This window comes from Mytilus trossulus, chromosome 1, assembly GCF_036588685.1.
Source record: "Mytilus trossulus isolate FHL-02 chromosome 1, PNRI_Mtr1.1.1.hap1, whole genome shotgun sequence".
NCBI classification, from domain to species: domain Eukaryota; kingdom Metazoa; phylum Mollusca; class Bivalvia; order Mytilida; family Mytilidae; genus Mytilus; species Mytilus trossulus.
In genome coordinates this window covers 21,117,185-21,134,167 of record NC_086373.1, presented here as the reverse complement: position 1 = coordinate 21,134,167, position 16,983 = coordinate 21,117,185, and the positions used below count along the sequence as shown (strand labels likewise).

Below are 16,983 nucleotides of genomic sequence, written 5' to 3'. Positions count from 1 at the left end.
GGAAAATAAAAATAAAACAGACATTCTTGTTTTTTAATGAACATGATCTATATTGGTTAATGCATTCGGCTGAACAAGGCAGATTAATATTCATCTGATACTTAATAGTTTCTTGCCACAACTTAAAACAAAGATTTGAATAAAAGATCTGAAATTTACTGCTTTGCATATGTTATATTTTTTTTGTTTTCCCTAATGATAAGTATTCAACTTTCTAGTGACATTTGGACATGTTTCAGTTTAGGACGCATGCACTCCATTGTAGAAGCAGACATACATGTAAATAGTTAGAAATTAACAATGTTGAAAATGTGACTAGTGATTTCTGTTTTATTTCTGAAAGTCCCTGACACTTGCAATAAACAATCCTAATCATGCCTATATCTGCATACTGTTACCAATGACCCATACAATTATTTGTCAGAGCTAAGGGGAGGTTATAAATTTAGGAAATCTATTATATCTTCCAGAAATACAATATGTAAACCAGATGTTGGAAGACTATTATATTGCTCAATAACTTGATAATAACTGCTCATCTTTTCTCTTTGATGGTTTTTATTGGACCATATTATTTTGATTTCTCTTTACACATATTTTTATTTCTTCATTAAGATAATTTTCATGGAAAGGCGTTTTAGTAATGAAACATGTGACCTTGTGTGGGTTTGAAGGACAACAAATTGTGTTTTATGAACAAAATGTTACATTTTTTTAAACTCTTCAAAATGATAAATGCTATTCTCATGAAATTGATATAAAAATATCAATCGAGTTGATTCAGAAATAGATCTTTATTATCTATTTTATGAGATGATTGTGAAGCCTCAGTTGTTGAATATCCAATTTTGTTTGCTATTAAGTAATTCTATATGAGTGTAATTAGCTAAAATGGTCCTTAGAGAAAAGGTTGAACTCAGAGCAAAACTCTCTCTTATTGATTGAATAAAAATGGGATTAAAATCAATCATCTTCTACATATACTATCTAATTATTCCATTGGTAGTTAGTACCATTTATTTATTTATTGGCCATCATTGGTTTTATATTTTTAAACTTGCTTGCATTTTTTAACTTAAGAGGATCCATTAAATGTAACACAATGACCCAGAAGTTAAGCTAAATCTCTGTGGGTTCCTTATATGAAGATCAAAGGTTTGAAAAGGAAGTGTGCTTGATTAGAGAGATGATACATTGCTTGTCATGCAACATCACAATTAACCCCTATGCTGATTTATCAACAATTGCAACCTAGCATGACAGAGAATGACTTCCCTTTATTTCACCCAAGATTGATCCCCTTACCTAACTGAGGTGAAGGGCTGATTAGCCTGTCATTGTCCATGTTGTCACTCTTCAGGGACCTGACCTTGGCTTTAATTAACAGGAAGTTTTGTAATGTTGTAAATTATGTGTGATATTTTCACTTGAGGCCAGCATGGTAACAAATTTATTGGTCATTCATCATGCTTACAGATCTGATAGTGTCCAATTTGGCCCATGGCTACCACTCAACACCTTTTTTAATTCATTATATGATGAAATTGTGTGTAACTATCAAATATTCAATTTTTCCAGCTGACATCATACAATGAAACACATTTATCACAGCTTTCATCCAACATTTTCACATTAAATGTCAATTACTTTCCTAACATCAAATACAATATGTAACTTTTCAAATTCAAATTAAGAGCCTTAATTTAGCTAGAAATATCCAACTAAAAACTTCAGAAACAGTTTTCAAGAGATGAGAAGTTTTTAAATAGTATTTTTTCTTCTTCAAATAATGAAAAAAAAACATCCTATGTAAAGTGCTCTCCCTTAAGCATCCCCAACTATTAAGACTTTGTTATTACTATTTAGTCCCTATTACATAATTTAAGCCTATTGTTAAAATACTTTTTGTCCTTCTCTGAATTATTTTCATCACTAGTAGGAACACTATGATTTCACTTTCTTGTATTTGGTCGGTTAATCTTTTATTCAAGTGTTGTTGTTTTTTTTTTTTATGATATCTAATAATAATTGACTTTTTGTTCACAGTTTTTTGCAAAATTTTCTATAAAATTTAATATACTAACCTTATAGCTGATTATATCTCCTTTAAAGGCATCACTAGGTATGACATAATTAAACATTTTCCCAACTACAGCAGAAGTATCGGCTATTCCCCAATGTAAAGCTACTGGTTCTGTCTTTCCTGGCTTTTTAAAATCCAAAGAATTAACTAAATTTTCTACATCTAACTTAAAATCCTGTGCTACACATTGTGAAATGAGTAAAAATCCTAGCGATAAAAATGTTAAAGAATTCATTTTTATAGAATATGTTTGCTTCCTCTTGACAAATTTCTGTGATTTAGTACAATCCAAATTAGAACTGCAGTTGTCGCATCTATCCAAATCCTTCATAACTCACTATTCAGTGTTGCTGCATATAATGTCTCGAGAGGAATGTTCGCTTTCCAAACAAATAATTATCCACAGTCACAATACTGATAAACTCAGATCACCTGCAATAGAAAAACGATAACTTCATTATAACACAATCTATATCTATCATTATGATGGCCTAGACGAAAAATAATATGATTTCACCGTTTTTACAACCTACTTCTTCAGTCACTGTATAATTAGTGAGAAGGCTGTAATGGAATAATATACATGCTAATATGTCTAATGTAAAATAATCAAATGTTTTTTTTTCTGCCCAAGGTTATAAAACATGCTATACCTTAGAATGGAAGTACACAATTACATATCTGAGTAATTCATCTCTCGTTAAATAAATCAATTTTTGAATTCACATGACATGTGTAATTTCCAATCCCACAGTGCTGTGGTATTTTATTTACTTGTTCGCCAAATGTCCCAAGACAAAGGGAGTTAAAGCAGATAACACTTTCCAAAATACTACTAATCTAATCCTAAGCTTATAATCCCGTTACGCATTGTTTGGATTACTCAACTTTCCTAAATCTCTCAATGCCAGTGTAAAAGTATATGTTTTTTATCAATGAGAAAAAAGATATAAGTGATAAAAGCAATTAAAAGCAATTGTAATAGATCTTCACACCCGTGCCTAATCAGATGGCTAATCACTTCGGGTCAGGACACATCAATGCTAAAGGTCTTGTATTCTAATTATCACTCTGTTGAGAATCATTTCCACAGCCACCTACACTGATGCTTTGAGCAGTCCTACATTCCAGTGAACAAGAGATTTCATTTGATGTCCACTCATGTCCATTAGGGTCATTTTACATTTCTAGTCAATGGAAAATGTAACTACTTTCCCATAGAAAATACTCATTTATCATTTTTGACACTGACTTTTAGACATGCTTACAATGTAATATCAATTCAAAACTAAAGATGAAAACTGATGACAAAAAATTAAAATGCAGCTAGACTTTAATTCTACCATCTCCTTGTTTTAACAAGAGCCCTACTTCTCTATAAAACCTGACATTTCATTACAATGGTGACAAACATGGAGTGATTTACAATCTATTTTCTGCCATTAAGAGAGGTGTGATCCATTTCAGTGTAAATGTCAATGTAATTTTCATCACATGGATGACAATTTGTCAAAAACAATTTTTAGTTGTATGTTTCTTGATTATTTATTATAAATCATAATGGACTTGTTACTTTATAATTCTTATAACACAATTTCCTTCACAATGTATTGTCCTGGTTGAATATTTGTAAAGATCAGTTGTTATATATACTTGTACTTCATTAAATGTTAGTTTTGTCCATTTGAAACTATATTTTAAAATGGAACAACGAAATTGATCAAGCAAATCCTCTTCAAATATTTGTGGTCAGGATGATTTTCTCAGAATAACAGGGTGTCACAAAAACTGCTACAAAAATGGTAATGTGTAATATGTTACCGTGGCAATCAATATCTTGAGAAAAGAATAACAAATTACATGAATTCTGCATCATCGGGAATCTGCAGACATTCAACAGAGAGAAAAAACGTGCAGTTGTAAAGATCTGATTAAATTCACACAGTTTTATTATATCATAGAACAAACATTTTCATAGCTTTTTTCAGAAATGAAATTTTTTTATAGTAAAACATGATACTGATAACCGAAATTTATATCATGTCAAAAGAGAAAACTAATCGAGAGTAGGAAATAGGATTTTATCGGTGTTCTTGAATGCTATGTATCAAATAGTTTCACACTGTTAAACTAAGCAGTAAGGGTGTGGTTATTATTTTTTCTTCTTCAATAACTCATTTTATTTGAAAATTATTATTTTCTTACGTCATTGGGGATATACTATCTAAGAATCTACTGTAACCAAGTATAATGATTTTTTCTAGGCCAAAGTTTATGTGACAATGTCTTTTTTTATAAATTTGTTTTGAACCTGGTATGATTTCACTTTAATTAGACAAGTAGAATATCATTTGCCTACTAGTTATTTATAGTTCACCAGTATAGTTAAATCAGTGCAAAATTATAAAAGAAAATTGTAATCTGCCAAATATTCAAGACATTATTTTTTATTGCCAGTTTAATACAGCTGCTACACTCTTTATTCAATTTTATGAATACTAGATGCAGATGTGCACATGTTGCCCAATTTCAATTATTTTTAACATAAAAAGCCCATTTGTTCTGATTTTCAAGTAAATTTCTGAAAGAATATGTATTGATTTTTAATAGCTTGAAAATTAATGTTCAAAGATATAAATATCAATTTTCCTATATTTTTTTTATAATTATCCTTCATAACAGTCAATTTTAACTGTGATATATTTAATCATTATTGATATGCATTTTTTTGTTCGTTTAATTTGTACTTTAAAATTACCAAGTCCTTGAGTCATGATAAAACAACATATAAATAAAATAACAACCAATTATTTCAACAAAATAAGTGGTAAATTGCTCATACATAATATTTTCCATTATTTATTCCAAATTATGAGATTCAAACCACAAATCTAAATATTTGCCTGTCACCACCTATACTTTTAGTTTTGTTGAAATCAATATAAAAGTACATGTGACCTCTGTTTATAAAATGGTGCACTTCCTACATTTCCTACCTTGTCAAATTTTTATTACAATTTCTTTCTGTGGTTTTGAAATAGGTATATGCTTATCAGTACTAAAAGGCTATACATATACAATCATAAGTTGACAACTACTCTATATTCACCAATCATTTCACTCAGGAAAGTAAAACTAGTACAGCTAATACTAATTATGCTAATTATTACTTGACAGTGGTGTAATTATCACAGGTTTTCATGACTGATTGGTTTTCTCACCTGAGTTCACATGACTAAGTCCAAATTATTTAATTAGATTAAAATATGACATAATTCATGATGACTATTGACAATGCTAGTGTCACCACTGCCCAGACAAATTTAACATTGAACTGCTGAAATATAACCCCAAGGTAATTAAAATTACACGACTAAAGGTTTATCTATAATGTCTAGTTTAAATATTCATTAAAATAATATTTATTGTTTTATATTATTTCAATAACCATTATGCAATTTGGATAACTAGTCAAAATGGAATTGTGTATCAAGAACACAGAAGTTTGATACTTTCGTGATTAGACCTACTACTTTCTGGTGCTTAGTCCACTTTCGAGGAGGAAATGTGAAAGAGTTCACTTAATAATAGCTTTGAAATACAAAAAAAAATGTTAATCCCACTTTTGAAGACTCCAGTGGCAGTTGTAATACTTATATAAATTCTATATAAATAGGAGACCTCATTGTGACTTTGAAATGAAGAACAGCAATAAAAGCAATGTTCCTTTGCCTTTTGAGTGTAATTTTTTTAGCTGTGCATGAACTGATATTGTGTATGTATGGATGGATATCCTATATCCTTTGTTTTCTATTTCAGTTTTGAGAAGATAAAACCTGGGAACAGTCAATATATAGGCTTCTGATACAATATCCAAATTATTGGTCTGCAGTACAATAAAGTCATGTTCCATTGAATGAATTCTAAAATAGAAGCCAGATGTATGTTTTAGTCTATAAATGTATCAATAACTAATACATCCCTTCTAATTTGTCAAAACATTGGTTTTATATGTTATGGCTATCAGATTAGTCTGTCTGTAACAGGTGGTTAACAGAGTTGTCTACCCCTCATCAACAGGTGCCTGGTCAATGCAGAAGAATGAACACTTGGTTCTTCATCTTTTGGAGATTTGTAGAAATTAGGACCCATAAATTTAATGTACTGAGAAAGAAACAAATACCCCTTTTTTGTCGAGCCTTCGACTTTAGTCGAAAAAGCGAGACTAAGCGATCCTACATTCCGTCCTCGTCGGCAGCGTCCACAAATATTCACTCTGTGGTTAAAGTTTTTGAAATTTTAATAACTTTCTTAAACTATACTGGATTTCTACCAAACTTGGACAGAAGCTTGTTTATGATCATAAGATAGTATCCAGAAGTAAATTTTGTAAAAATAAAATTCCATTTTTTCTGTATTTTACTTATAAATGGACTTAGTTTTTCTGCGGGGAAACATTACATTCACTCTGTGGTTAAAGTTTTTAAAATTTTAATAACTTTCTTAAACTATCCTGGGTTTGTACCAAACTTGGACAGAAGCTTATTTATGATCATAAGATAGTATCCAGAAGTAAATTTTGTAAAAAAAATAAATCCTTTTTTTCAGTATTTTACTTTTAAATGGACTTAGTTTTTCTGCGGGGCACATTACATTCACTCTGTGGTTAAAGTTTTTTAAATTTTAATAACTTTCTTAAACTATCCTGTGTTTGTACCAAACTTGGACAGAAGCTTATTTATGATCATAAGATAGTATCCAGAAGTAAATTTTGTAAAAAAATAAATCCATTTTTTCCGTATTTTACTTTTAAATGGACTTAGATTTTCTTCCAGTTAACATTACATACAGTCTGCAGTTAAAGTTTTCAAAACATTTATTAGATTCATCAACTATTTTTAATTTTTACCAAACTTGGACAGAAGCTTCTTACAATCATAAGATAGTATCAAGAGGAATATTTTTATTGATTTTTACCTCATTTTAGTTGAGCCTGCAATTTACAGCAAAAGTAGGCGAGACACTGGGTTCCGCGGAACCCTTACAAATTTTTTTGTTACTAGACATACATTCCTCATTATTATAAATATGCATTATTTACAAGTAGAGAATTTTAAAGCACTGACTATTGGTGCTGTCTGCGACTGCAGATAACTAGTTACAACTGACATACTTCCCGGTGCGTTTGAGTCAACATTAACATTAGTTTTAAACAAAAGAATGTGCAAAATATTCATTGGACAAAAATTTGGAAAATAAACAGATACAAACCAGAGATAGTTTAAATTTTTTAACAATTTTTTTGAAAAGGAAGTCAAACCTTAATCACTTATTTACTGTACTGTCTTTGCAATATCAATATTGTATCACTTTCACTGTATAACAGAAGAACTACCATACCCTTGAATGGTTAAACAAGGTGAAACCTCTGATACATGACCATATCTCTATGTCAAAAAAGATACAGGTTACAAATTTCTTACTTTTTTCAAGCATTCAAAACCTTCAACCCCTATAATTTTTCCTTGAAAAGATATATTCTAATCTCAGCTGTCTCCATGACTGACAGATAGGGGTGAAGCAGCCGACCATACATCAACACAATATGGTCAACAATGATATCATATTTCAACACTTTACTCTCACCTCCCAACGATTTATGATAACAGCAGAACAATAAACTATTGTCCATCATTGTTTGGGATTTGCCTTTCATCTCTTAAGTTTTATCTCCAAAATCTCATCACACATTTGAGACAAAAATAATATCCTGTAATTTACTGAACATTTTTGACCTTTGACTCTTTGGTATCTATGGAACCTGATTTTCTGTTATATCATTTTTTTTGTGATAAGTGACAGATATTTAACCTTAGCCATACTGGCAGACATTCTCAAGCCTCACCCTTAAACTCAGAGACCTTTGCCAAAGCAGTAACTGATCCTGTACAATTGAGGTTATTATCTTATGACTGATGTGTTGTGCCGAAACACCCATTCTCTTGTTTTTATATTGAAACACCACCTTCATTCAAAATACGCATTTGAATCAATTGCAAAAAAACATGCATTTAAAACAACAAACTCTTTAACACTAAAGTCAGTGAGTCACAACAGAATTTGGGCTTACACTGATTTATGATTGATTTAAATGTTCTTTGCTGATGACCAGTTAGTGAGTATTCCATGGATATTCAGAAAGAGAATAATTATTGCAAATTATATTAAGGTATCTCCTACAGAGTGGGTTGACAGGTAGAGAGCAATAATATTGACTTACTTAACATTCATGCAAGGGGCTATTAACCAGAGAGCAGAAAATTCAGGTGTTGGACCCCCCTTTTGTTTTGGACGATCAATGCGTTTGAGTGGGAACATGTAGTTGGAACCCCTCTCCTTTTAAAATGGCTGGATCTGCCCCTGAAATTCAACATAAAACATGCCACATTACAACCCCCTTCAAGTTGTAATGAATTGCCTATCAAAATATAATTGTACAAAACACTTAAACTTACAAATGTCCAACTGACAAAGCGTCCAAAAGTACTATATATATATTGACTAAGCACTTTAATAGTATGTAATGTGAGAGCTCAATATTAACCAACCATTACAAAGGTACTTCTGACTAAGCTTACTAATATATTACTGACTTAAAGCAATATAATAGTATGTATTGTGAGACCATTACAAAGTAACTACCGGTACCGACTAAGCTTACAAATATACTACTGACTAAGCAATATAATAGTATGAATTGTCAAAACTGATATTAAAATTGAGAAGCAAAAACCTACCTGACCACAATGATGTTACCCTGGATCTTAAATCTTATTCAAACGTTACCTATACAGGTAACCGAGGCCTCTCTGTGATCTAGGGACGATTGTTTACCTTACTTAACATTATCTCCACCTTACGTAACAGATCATGTTTGTTCTATTAACTATTTGATTAGCATACCTTAACTTTATCATTTATGCATGGCCATTGACGGGACAAAATGACGAAATCTAAAGATTGTGTAATATTCATGAATAAACAAGAAATATTGACCAGTGCTTTGTTTATAAAGTCTGGATTATATCAGAATTATTTGCCATGCATGTTTTATTTTGGTCTTTTTTCATTTTTGATCATCCAAATTAATATGCCCTTTTTTTTTTGGAATGTAGATTTTCGGAAGGAAGTTTATTCATACATAAAACCTATGTAAAGAAATGTCAAGTCATTTATCATGGTTATGTATAAGATTTCAAATTCAATACACCCATACCAATCTTCCTGTAGAAATAAATCATTTTTAACTCTACCACATTTTTAAATTATAAATCATTTAAAATATCATTTCAAAATGATTCAATTTTATATTAAAAACCACATTTAGGAAATTTTTGTGCAAATTTATGCAAACTATAGATAGATACACATTTTATTTTAGAGAAAATTATCAGCCATATAATGACAAAAATTTACATGTACAAAAAACATATATCACTATCTGGACCATAGCCATATTTAAAAGTCAGTCTAGCATAAAAGTGTTGAAATTTGGTTAAATTATATGGTTAACACTTTCATGTATCACATGTAACCTTACCCTTGTGGTTGATCCTGTTAACATGATCCAAGGTATATCTTAGTGCACAAACTGCCAAAACCCACACAAAAATAATTCCTGCAAATTAAAATGCTTTGCACAGATACCAAACCACAATATTTTTCTTCAGTCTTATGTCTAATCACAAAAGAACCACAAATATGTGTATTTTTTCCCAAAAAACCTGTGTGGACAAGAGGTGCACAGCTGAGCTATCCTTTGTGAGACAGGTGCCCTTAAGGAACACACACCTTGTTGTCACTGACAAGACTGATGATCCTTTTGATAACCATCAGGGGAGGTAATAAAGGGAAAGTTGTTAAGCTGGGACAATGACAGCAAATTAACCATGTTATACAAGTATCAATTTACAAACATAGAAGTCATTCTACCTGCCCTTTAATCCCAGGTCATTGTTAACAGGTCTTTTAATGTTTGTTTTTTCACCATCTACTAAAACTTTTGGTTTATTAAGTACCTTTTTATTCAGGACCCCTTTTTTAGACGTGTTCTGATTTTTTTTTTACATGTGATGGAGGTATGTTAATTTTTGTCTCAATACAGTCTTCCTCAAGGTCAGTTTTTTTATCATGTAGGGGATAAAAAAAAATATAAAAAGATGAGAGGTTTGAAAGATAAGCATTGTCATTGTCAATTAGAAAGAAAAGATACCCATTATTTACAAATACTTTAATCTTACATGAAAGGCTCTACAAAATCTTCCATCTATGGATTTTCTGAAAAATAATAATACTCGAACCATCTGCCTCAAATGAAGAAAGACAAGATGAATTTCACAAAAAGTATTCCACAAAGAACTCCTTGAATTATTAGCTTAGAGACAAACAACTTGGAGTGGCCTAACCAGCATAAACAAATTTTGAATAAAAAATATTTATTCAGACGAATAATTTCATTCAATTATTTTAAGGAGTATTTTAATCCTAACTAATCCTTCAAGAAAGAATTAAAACCACAAATCATTTCAGTGTCATATGGTGCAGACAAAATACTATACCCATTCTAAACCGAGTCTACATTTACATCACGCATGTTACCCATTCATAATGGTTAGTATATACGTAAAATGCACTTGACAGATATATATATAAATATGTGGCATTGAACATTTCATTAACTGCATGTCTCATTATCCCTGATTAACAGATTTTTTTAATTCTAAATGTACCGTAGTATAAACTGTACTGTACCATTTATTTTCTCTGCATATATCCACTTATTTATAGCATGAAACCGACTGCAATATTTTTTAAAAGAACAGTTTTTTGTTCTCAAGTTTCAAAAGTAACAGTTGGAGACAGCACGAACTGTGTTGACATCTTAACACTAGCGGAAGCTATTTCCTTTAAAAATTGACATTTTTACATTTTTTACATTTTCAGCTAGATACATCAAACACACCTAACCAATAACAAAGGAAGGTTTTGAGAAGGACATTGAGTTATTTGCCTTATTCAGTTGTTTGTTTAAATATTTCATTGTCAGATATGAGAACCTTCCTATACTTGGACGAGGAACAATTAAAGATGTGTAGTAGTAAATCTAATATTATTACAATGGTATTTAACAATACATCTGAACTACACTTATGACTTGTGAATCCATATATTTCGTTTGACAAATAAATATATGTTATTAGTTCCAAATAATTCTGCTATTCTATAAATATATTGTGTATGTCTTTTTCTCATAACAGAATCAACTGAAAAACAAACTTCCAAACTACTAAAACAGATCAATACTATTACACCACTTCTATTGGGAACTGATAACTGGGTGTTAGGTCAAACCTGGTAATAAAAGGACACAGATCAAAGACCTTCAATTTTGTCATTATAAGGTCCAATTATATGTCTGGGTAAATACAATGGAGACAGCCTAATGCCTGGGTAATAAAAGGAGAACAGTCAATTGACCATTTGAACTATTGAGTAACTGGTGTTGATAGTGGTTATAAAATAATATTATTAGAAAATTAACCAAAGTTAATCCATACTCAGATGTCCACACTTATATATTGTATGTTACCAAGATTTATTTAACACCATAGCAAATAGAACTGATCTGAAAAACTGTACTGTTAACTGATTTTTTTGGTTTGGTTTAAATAAAACATATTATAAGTTATATGGTTCGTTTCTGACCCCATACGGATCCATAGAGGGTTAGTAAAATCCATAGGGGGTGAGGCTGGACTTTTTCTGCAGCGTTTTGTTGAAAAATAAACAATGAAACACATCATGAACCCCATATGAAACTTACTAACCCCATACGGTCTCATAGGGGGTCACCACGTGACGGCATTTAACAAATCACAACGTGATAATTCATCTGTGGTCCGATAAAAATTGATATGCATTATGTATCAAATTGTACTTAAATAAGGAACTGAAAAAAAAGAAAAAAAATCTACATGTACCGGGGTATACAAATTGTCATTTTGTAAAAGCTTATTAAATGTTTTTACAGATGTCCAGTTAAAACATCAGACAATGAAATACCAAATAAGACAAGTCTGTAAACATGCCTATCATTTGTAATTCTAGACAACTGCAAAATTTCTATTAAAAGACAACTACAACTCGCATGAGTCTGTGTGTTTTTGCAAAGTGGGTCTGCATGCAAATGGGTCAATGGGTATATATGTATATACAATCTGTCAAGGATACTACTTACAACTGGATAGGATACTCATATGATCTCTATGCCTCCTTTAAAAAAATACTATATGACGCATTTGCAATAAAAAAAAAATCTAATCCTCAGATACCCTAGCCAAATTTGTAAATAAATGCCTACCTTTTATATTTCATCAATGTTAAACCGTCTCAAGTTTACAACTCTCAGATTATGTCCCAAATCATTAATATTAATACGTTTTTAGTTTGAGTTCAGTACCCAACTAATAGGCAACACATACTTGCTAACTGAAAGGTATAAAAATGACAAACTAGTGCCCCCTAGGTTCTGGAGATAGTGTAATATTTATTGGGATTCATATCAACGGTTTATAGACCAATAACAGAGATAAAACTTTCATGCAGAATTAATCTATCAATAAAATATCTTGTAATTTATTCATTCACTTTCACCTCACTGATAAATCTGCATATTTTGTATGATATCTAGAATAATTTATTACACTTTATAAATATAAAATCCTTTAGCCATTTTCCCCTATGTCAAATTGGAGGCATCACAGTTCGATCTCTTCCTCTAGTCATGTTTAAAACAAATAGAAAACTTTGATTTATGATACCCATGCCATCTTATTTGTATTTGTAGCAACTTTTGTCAAAGTCAAGACCACAATATATACTTAGAGTTAGTAGATATTGTAATCATTTTGCTGGCTGCAGCTTTGTGCTCGAAACAATCGATTTCCGAAAAAAACAACAACAAAGAACTCAGTTGCAGGTCAAAATAAAATTGAAAAATATCAAACCGAAAACCTAAAATTTGAGGTTTTTCCATAAAAAGGATTAAGTTTTCGCAAAAGACCTAAAATTTATACATACAATTTGAAATCCTGGTTATATTATTTTGATATTTTATTCTGAAAAATAGTTTTATTTGCAATCTACGGTATTAAATTGTTTTCGCTCAATATGTATTCCCAAAAGTTACCTTAGACTAATATCTAAGGTATTTATAATGATAAATTGTAAACATATTAGATAATATATCAATATTTTCACTAATCCTACCTGCTAATCAGACAAAATGATAAAAGAACTGTCAATTTTATATACCTCCAGATAAATATTCACACAGGGTCCTTGCAATGTAAAAAGAAAATGTCCTGAAGTGCCAATATTGTAAAATATGTCAACAAAAAACTAATGTCCTTTAGCTAAAATTGGAAACACATGCTGAGCATTGAGTAATGGAGAATTCCATGTAAAGGTTCTATTACCTGAATTCATAATGAATGAATCATGAAGCTGGTGTAAAAATGTCATTTGAACCATCTGTTCTAGTTGGTTATCCTACCAATGATAAGATTAGGGGAGACAATGGAGGACTGTTCAGAATCACCATTGTTTCTATGGTAATCAATACCAGGTCACATGATACAAACACTCAAAAGTTGACGTCTGCTTGCTGAAAAAAATGAACTGGGAATTTTTTTCCATAAGAAAATTTACCTTTTCTCCAGAGACAGCTGTTTTTATCACTGATTCATTCATGAATTATGACTGACAAATATTCAATACTATTGAGAAAAAAAAGTGAATGGTGGAAATCCAGCTGACTGCGCCAATAAAAGTTATATAATTTCATACTTTTTATTATAAAAACCCACACATTTGGCATGTAGTTTGTCATGTAATAACATTATTTTAAACATTACTTCCACGCCATAAATTCCCTGGCGATATTGATCAGGATCATATCTTTTAAAACAGCAAGTTATTTCAAACTTTTTATCATTGCATTATGCTTTCCAGGCATAACACTGAAATTGAAACTCTATCAGACTGATTAAATTTTGTTAATTATAATCCCTGGAAAATTGATTATTAATTCAATTTTGAATATTCATTGTGCATTGGAGTGATGTAAAAATTCTCCCGGTGTAATATGGGACATTATTCCCGATATTGCTAATTTTTAATGGAACATTATTCTCTTAAAGCATACTTAACAGTACCATAGAGTATGGGGTTTATTCATTGTTGAAGGCCATACAGTGATCTGTAATTTTCTACATCTTTTTTGTCCTTTGGTCTTTTTGGATAGTTATATTTCACAGAATTATAGATTATCGTTGATCATCTCAACGAGATTGATTTTCTCGCTTGAGCTGGTACAGCCAAAGTGAGAAAAGCAATCGAGTTGAGATGACCAATGATAATCTGTTTATTGCTATTTTACCTATGACGACGTTGTCAATTTCATGTCAATTTCGTTAGCAACGCCACATGGCCTCCTTAGTTTCTAGCCATAACTTTTCCATCTCAAGCGAGAAGCTTGATATGAAAATTATCACAAAAAAAGATCGAAAGGAAAAATGCACAAAATAGTGATAATATTGTTTATCCTGTAGAACATGACTCCAATCATCATATGACTCTCATCCCAGTGTGTCTGATGTAGAAGTGACTGAAGTAATCAAGCACTAACTATACTTTATATTTCAACTCTAGGTTTAAAAAAAGTTAGAAGACAGCGAGGAGCCAATCACACAACAAGTTGAAGAAAGACAAAGTTAACATCATGTCCAAAACCAAAACAAAACAATTAGTAACTGTCACCAAAACTTTTCTAAAAACACAAAAAAAGGAGAAAAAGGAGAAAGAGAAAGACAAACCTAAACAAAAACCAGGGATGATTTCATTTGGTCAAAAAGAGTAAAAGAGGGACATTCTGTCCTGAAAAAAATCATCTGATAAAATTTTCACAATATGTTAGATTCTGAAAAGTTGGTCAAGTTTTTGTACAATGTTTTAACTTGATGGGTACAAAGTGAAAGGTATTGTTATTTGTTTTGGAATGTCTTTTTAAAACCCATTAGGAATATTAAAAAAAAAAAAAAACTGACTATGACATGGTCTAAAAAGTGAAAAAAGTTACATAAATAAAACATCCATCATTTTGAGATTATTCTTATGTATTCATTAAAATATTTAACTGATGTAAATTAAGAAACAAATCTGTAATCAGTAATACACCAATAAACATTAATTTACATTAATTCTTATGACCACTGCAATCAATAAGTTTCCCACAATTAATCCTAAGATGTTCATTTCAATCGATCAATAATTTATCACCAATATAATTGTTTCAAAAGGACATATTGAGCTTCTGTCAAGTGGGAAAAACCCAAGAGACACAGCTATAAAGAGAAGACAAATTTTCCATATGGTTCCATAGATAAGTCCTATCCATATATATAGACCTACTTAAATCTGACTAGAATTCGCTGAACTAGATAAACAAAAAAATAACACCTGAGACTCTGCAGGTTATGTAGAGTATGGATAAAATTGAGAATTGCAATGGAGAATGTAACAAAGAGACAACAACCTGACCAAAGAGCAGAAAACAGCTTAAGACCACTAATGGGTCTTCAACAGGGCAAGGAAATCCCATACCAGAGGCCGGCTTAAACAGATGGGTCATTAACTTAAGGTGTACTAGTTGATATATTATGGAGGCTATACTAAACCCAAAAACATATAAATGAACTAAAATTAAAAATCCTAAAAGACTTATACAGGCCAGAGGCTCCTGACTTGTGAGATCCCAACCCTTCTCCTTACCTCTAGCCATGTAAAAACACCATCACTAGTACTCACAGTTGTAGCATTGAAAATTTTAAATGGAAATGTCCTTAACAGACAAAATGTAACCAAAAACTTGAATTTTATGGATGTACCATTACTTTTGTCAATATCCGTAAGAGTTGACTATGCAATTTTTAAAAGTTCATTGATAAAATTTTGAACATCCACATTTTTCAGATAAGAAAGGGCATAACTCTTGTATGTGTAATCAACTAAAAGTCAACCTGTATCTGATGGCCAAGGATAATGTACTACAGTACACTGATTACGCAATAGCACTTAAATACTTGCAAAAAAATCTAAAAAAGATTGGTGAAAGATACCCAAGAGTCATTCAAACTTTAAATCTAAATAAGTTGGATAAAGGCACCCAAAAAGATTTTTTAACCAGCAGCTATCAAAATTGCATTCTTCAAGTGGTACAAGTTTTTTTATTGACACAATCAGACATTTCTGCAATATATATATGGCTGCAATCACCTTGTACTTTTAAACTGATGTAGAACAAATCTGAAATTTATAGTTATCCCTAAATACATTTCAAATGATAACTTTAAATTCTCCCAGTTTAAAAAACTGTATCTTCTTTAATAAAGTTTTAAGCATGAATTTTTAATTTGTTTTCACAGCAGTGTTCCCCTATATACATTGTAAGCTACTAAAAATACCTTTGTAATTAAATCCCAAACTAGTACTACATCCTTATATTACAAAGGGTAATAAAATATCTCCTTTTGGAGTTTTATTAAAGTCCCAATTAGATTAGTGGGAAGGCCAATCTTGTTTGAGAAAGGTGAGAAAGTGAAAATTTAGAATACAAAATGAACTGAGTACAAAAGAAAAAGAAATTTCAATACGTTTGAACCATAAATAACTTCGCATTTAAACTTTCCATTTTTTATAAAAAGATATGCAAATGTTTACCTTTTGTGGTGTATAGAAATATATTGCTTTATCATCTTATGTAATTTTATGAAGTAAAATGT

General features: G+C 30.8%; 1 protein-coding gene across 14 annotated transcripts in view; it reads right to left on the bottom strand.

Annotated features, from left to right (window-relative positions):
* Nucleotides 1-16,983, bottom strand: part of LOC134718428 (dystroglycan 1-like) — a 59,102-nt gene that overhangs the window by 8,142 nt on the left and 33,977 nt on the right. For 7 of the 14 annotated variants that reach the window (XM_063580942.1, XM_063580956.1, XM_063580981.1 and 4 more), the window contains one exon: nucleotides 2,085-2,515. In XM_063580942.1, the coding sequence (XP_063437012.1) occupies nucleotides 2,085-2,414 (330 nt within the window). In that variant the 5' untranslated portion in view covers nucleotides 2,415-2,515. Of the gene's footprint in view, nucleotides 1-2,084; nucleotides 2,516-2,616; nucleotides 2,715-2,736; nucleotides 2,880-5,079; nucleotides 5,238-8,880; nucleotides 8,948-9,683; nucleotides 9,966-12,503; nucleotides 12,638-13,620; nucleotides 13,720-16,983 lie in introns of those variants that run through there. The other 7 variants (XM_063581001.1, XM_063581008.1, XM_063580949.1 and 4 more) reach the window with 7 other exon arrangements.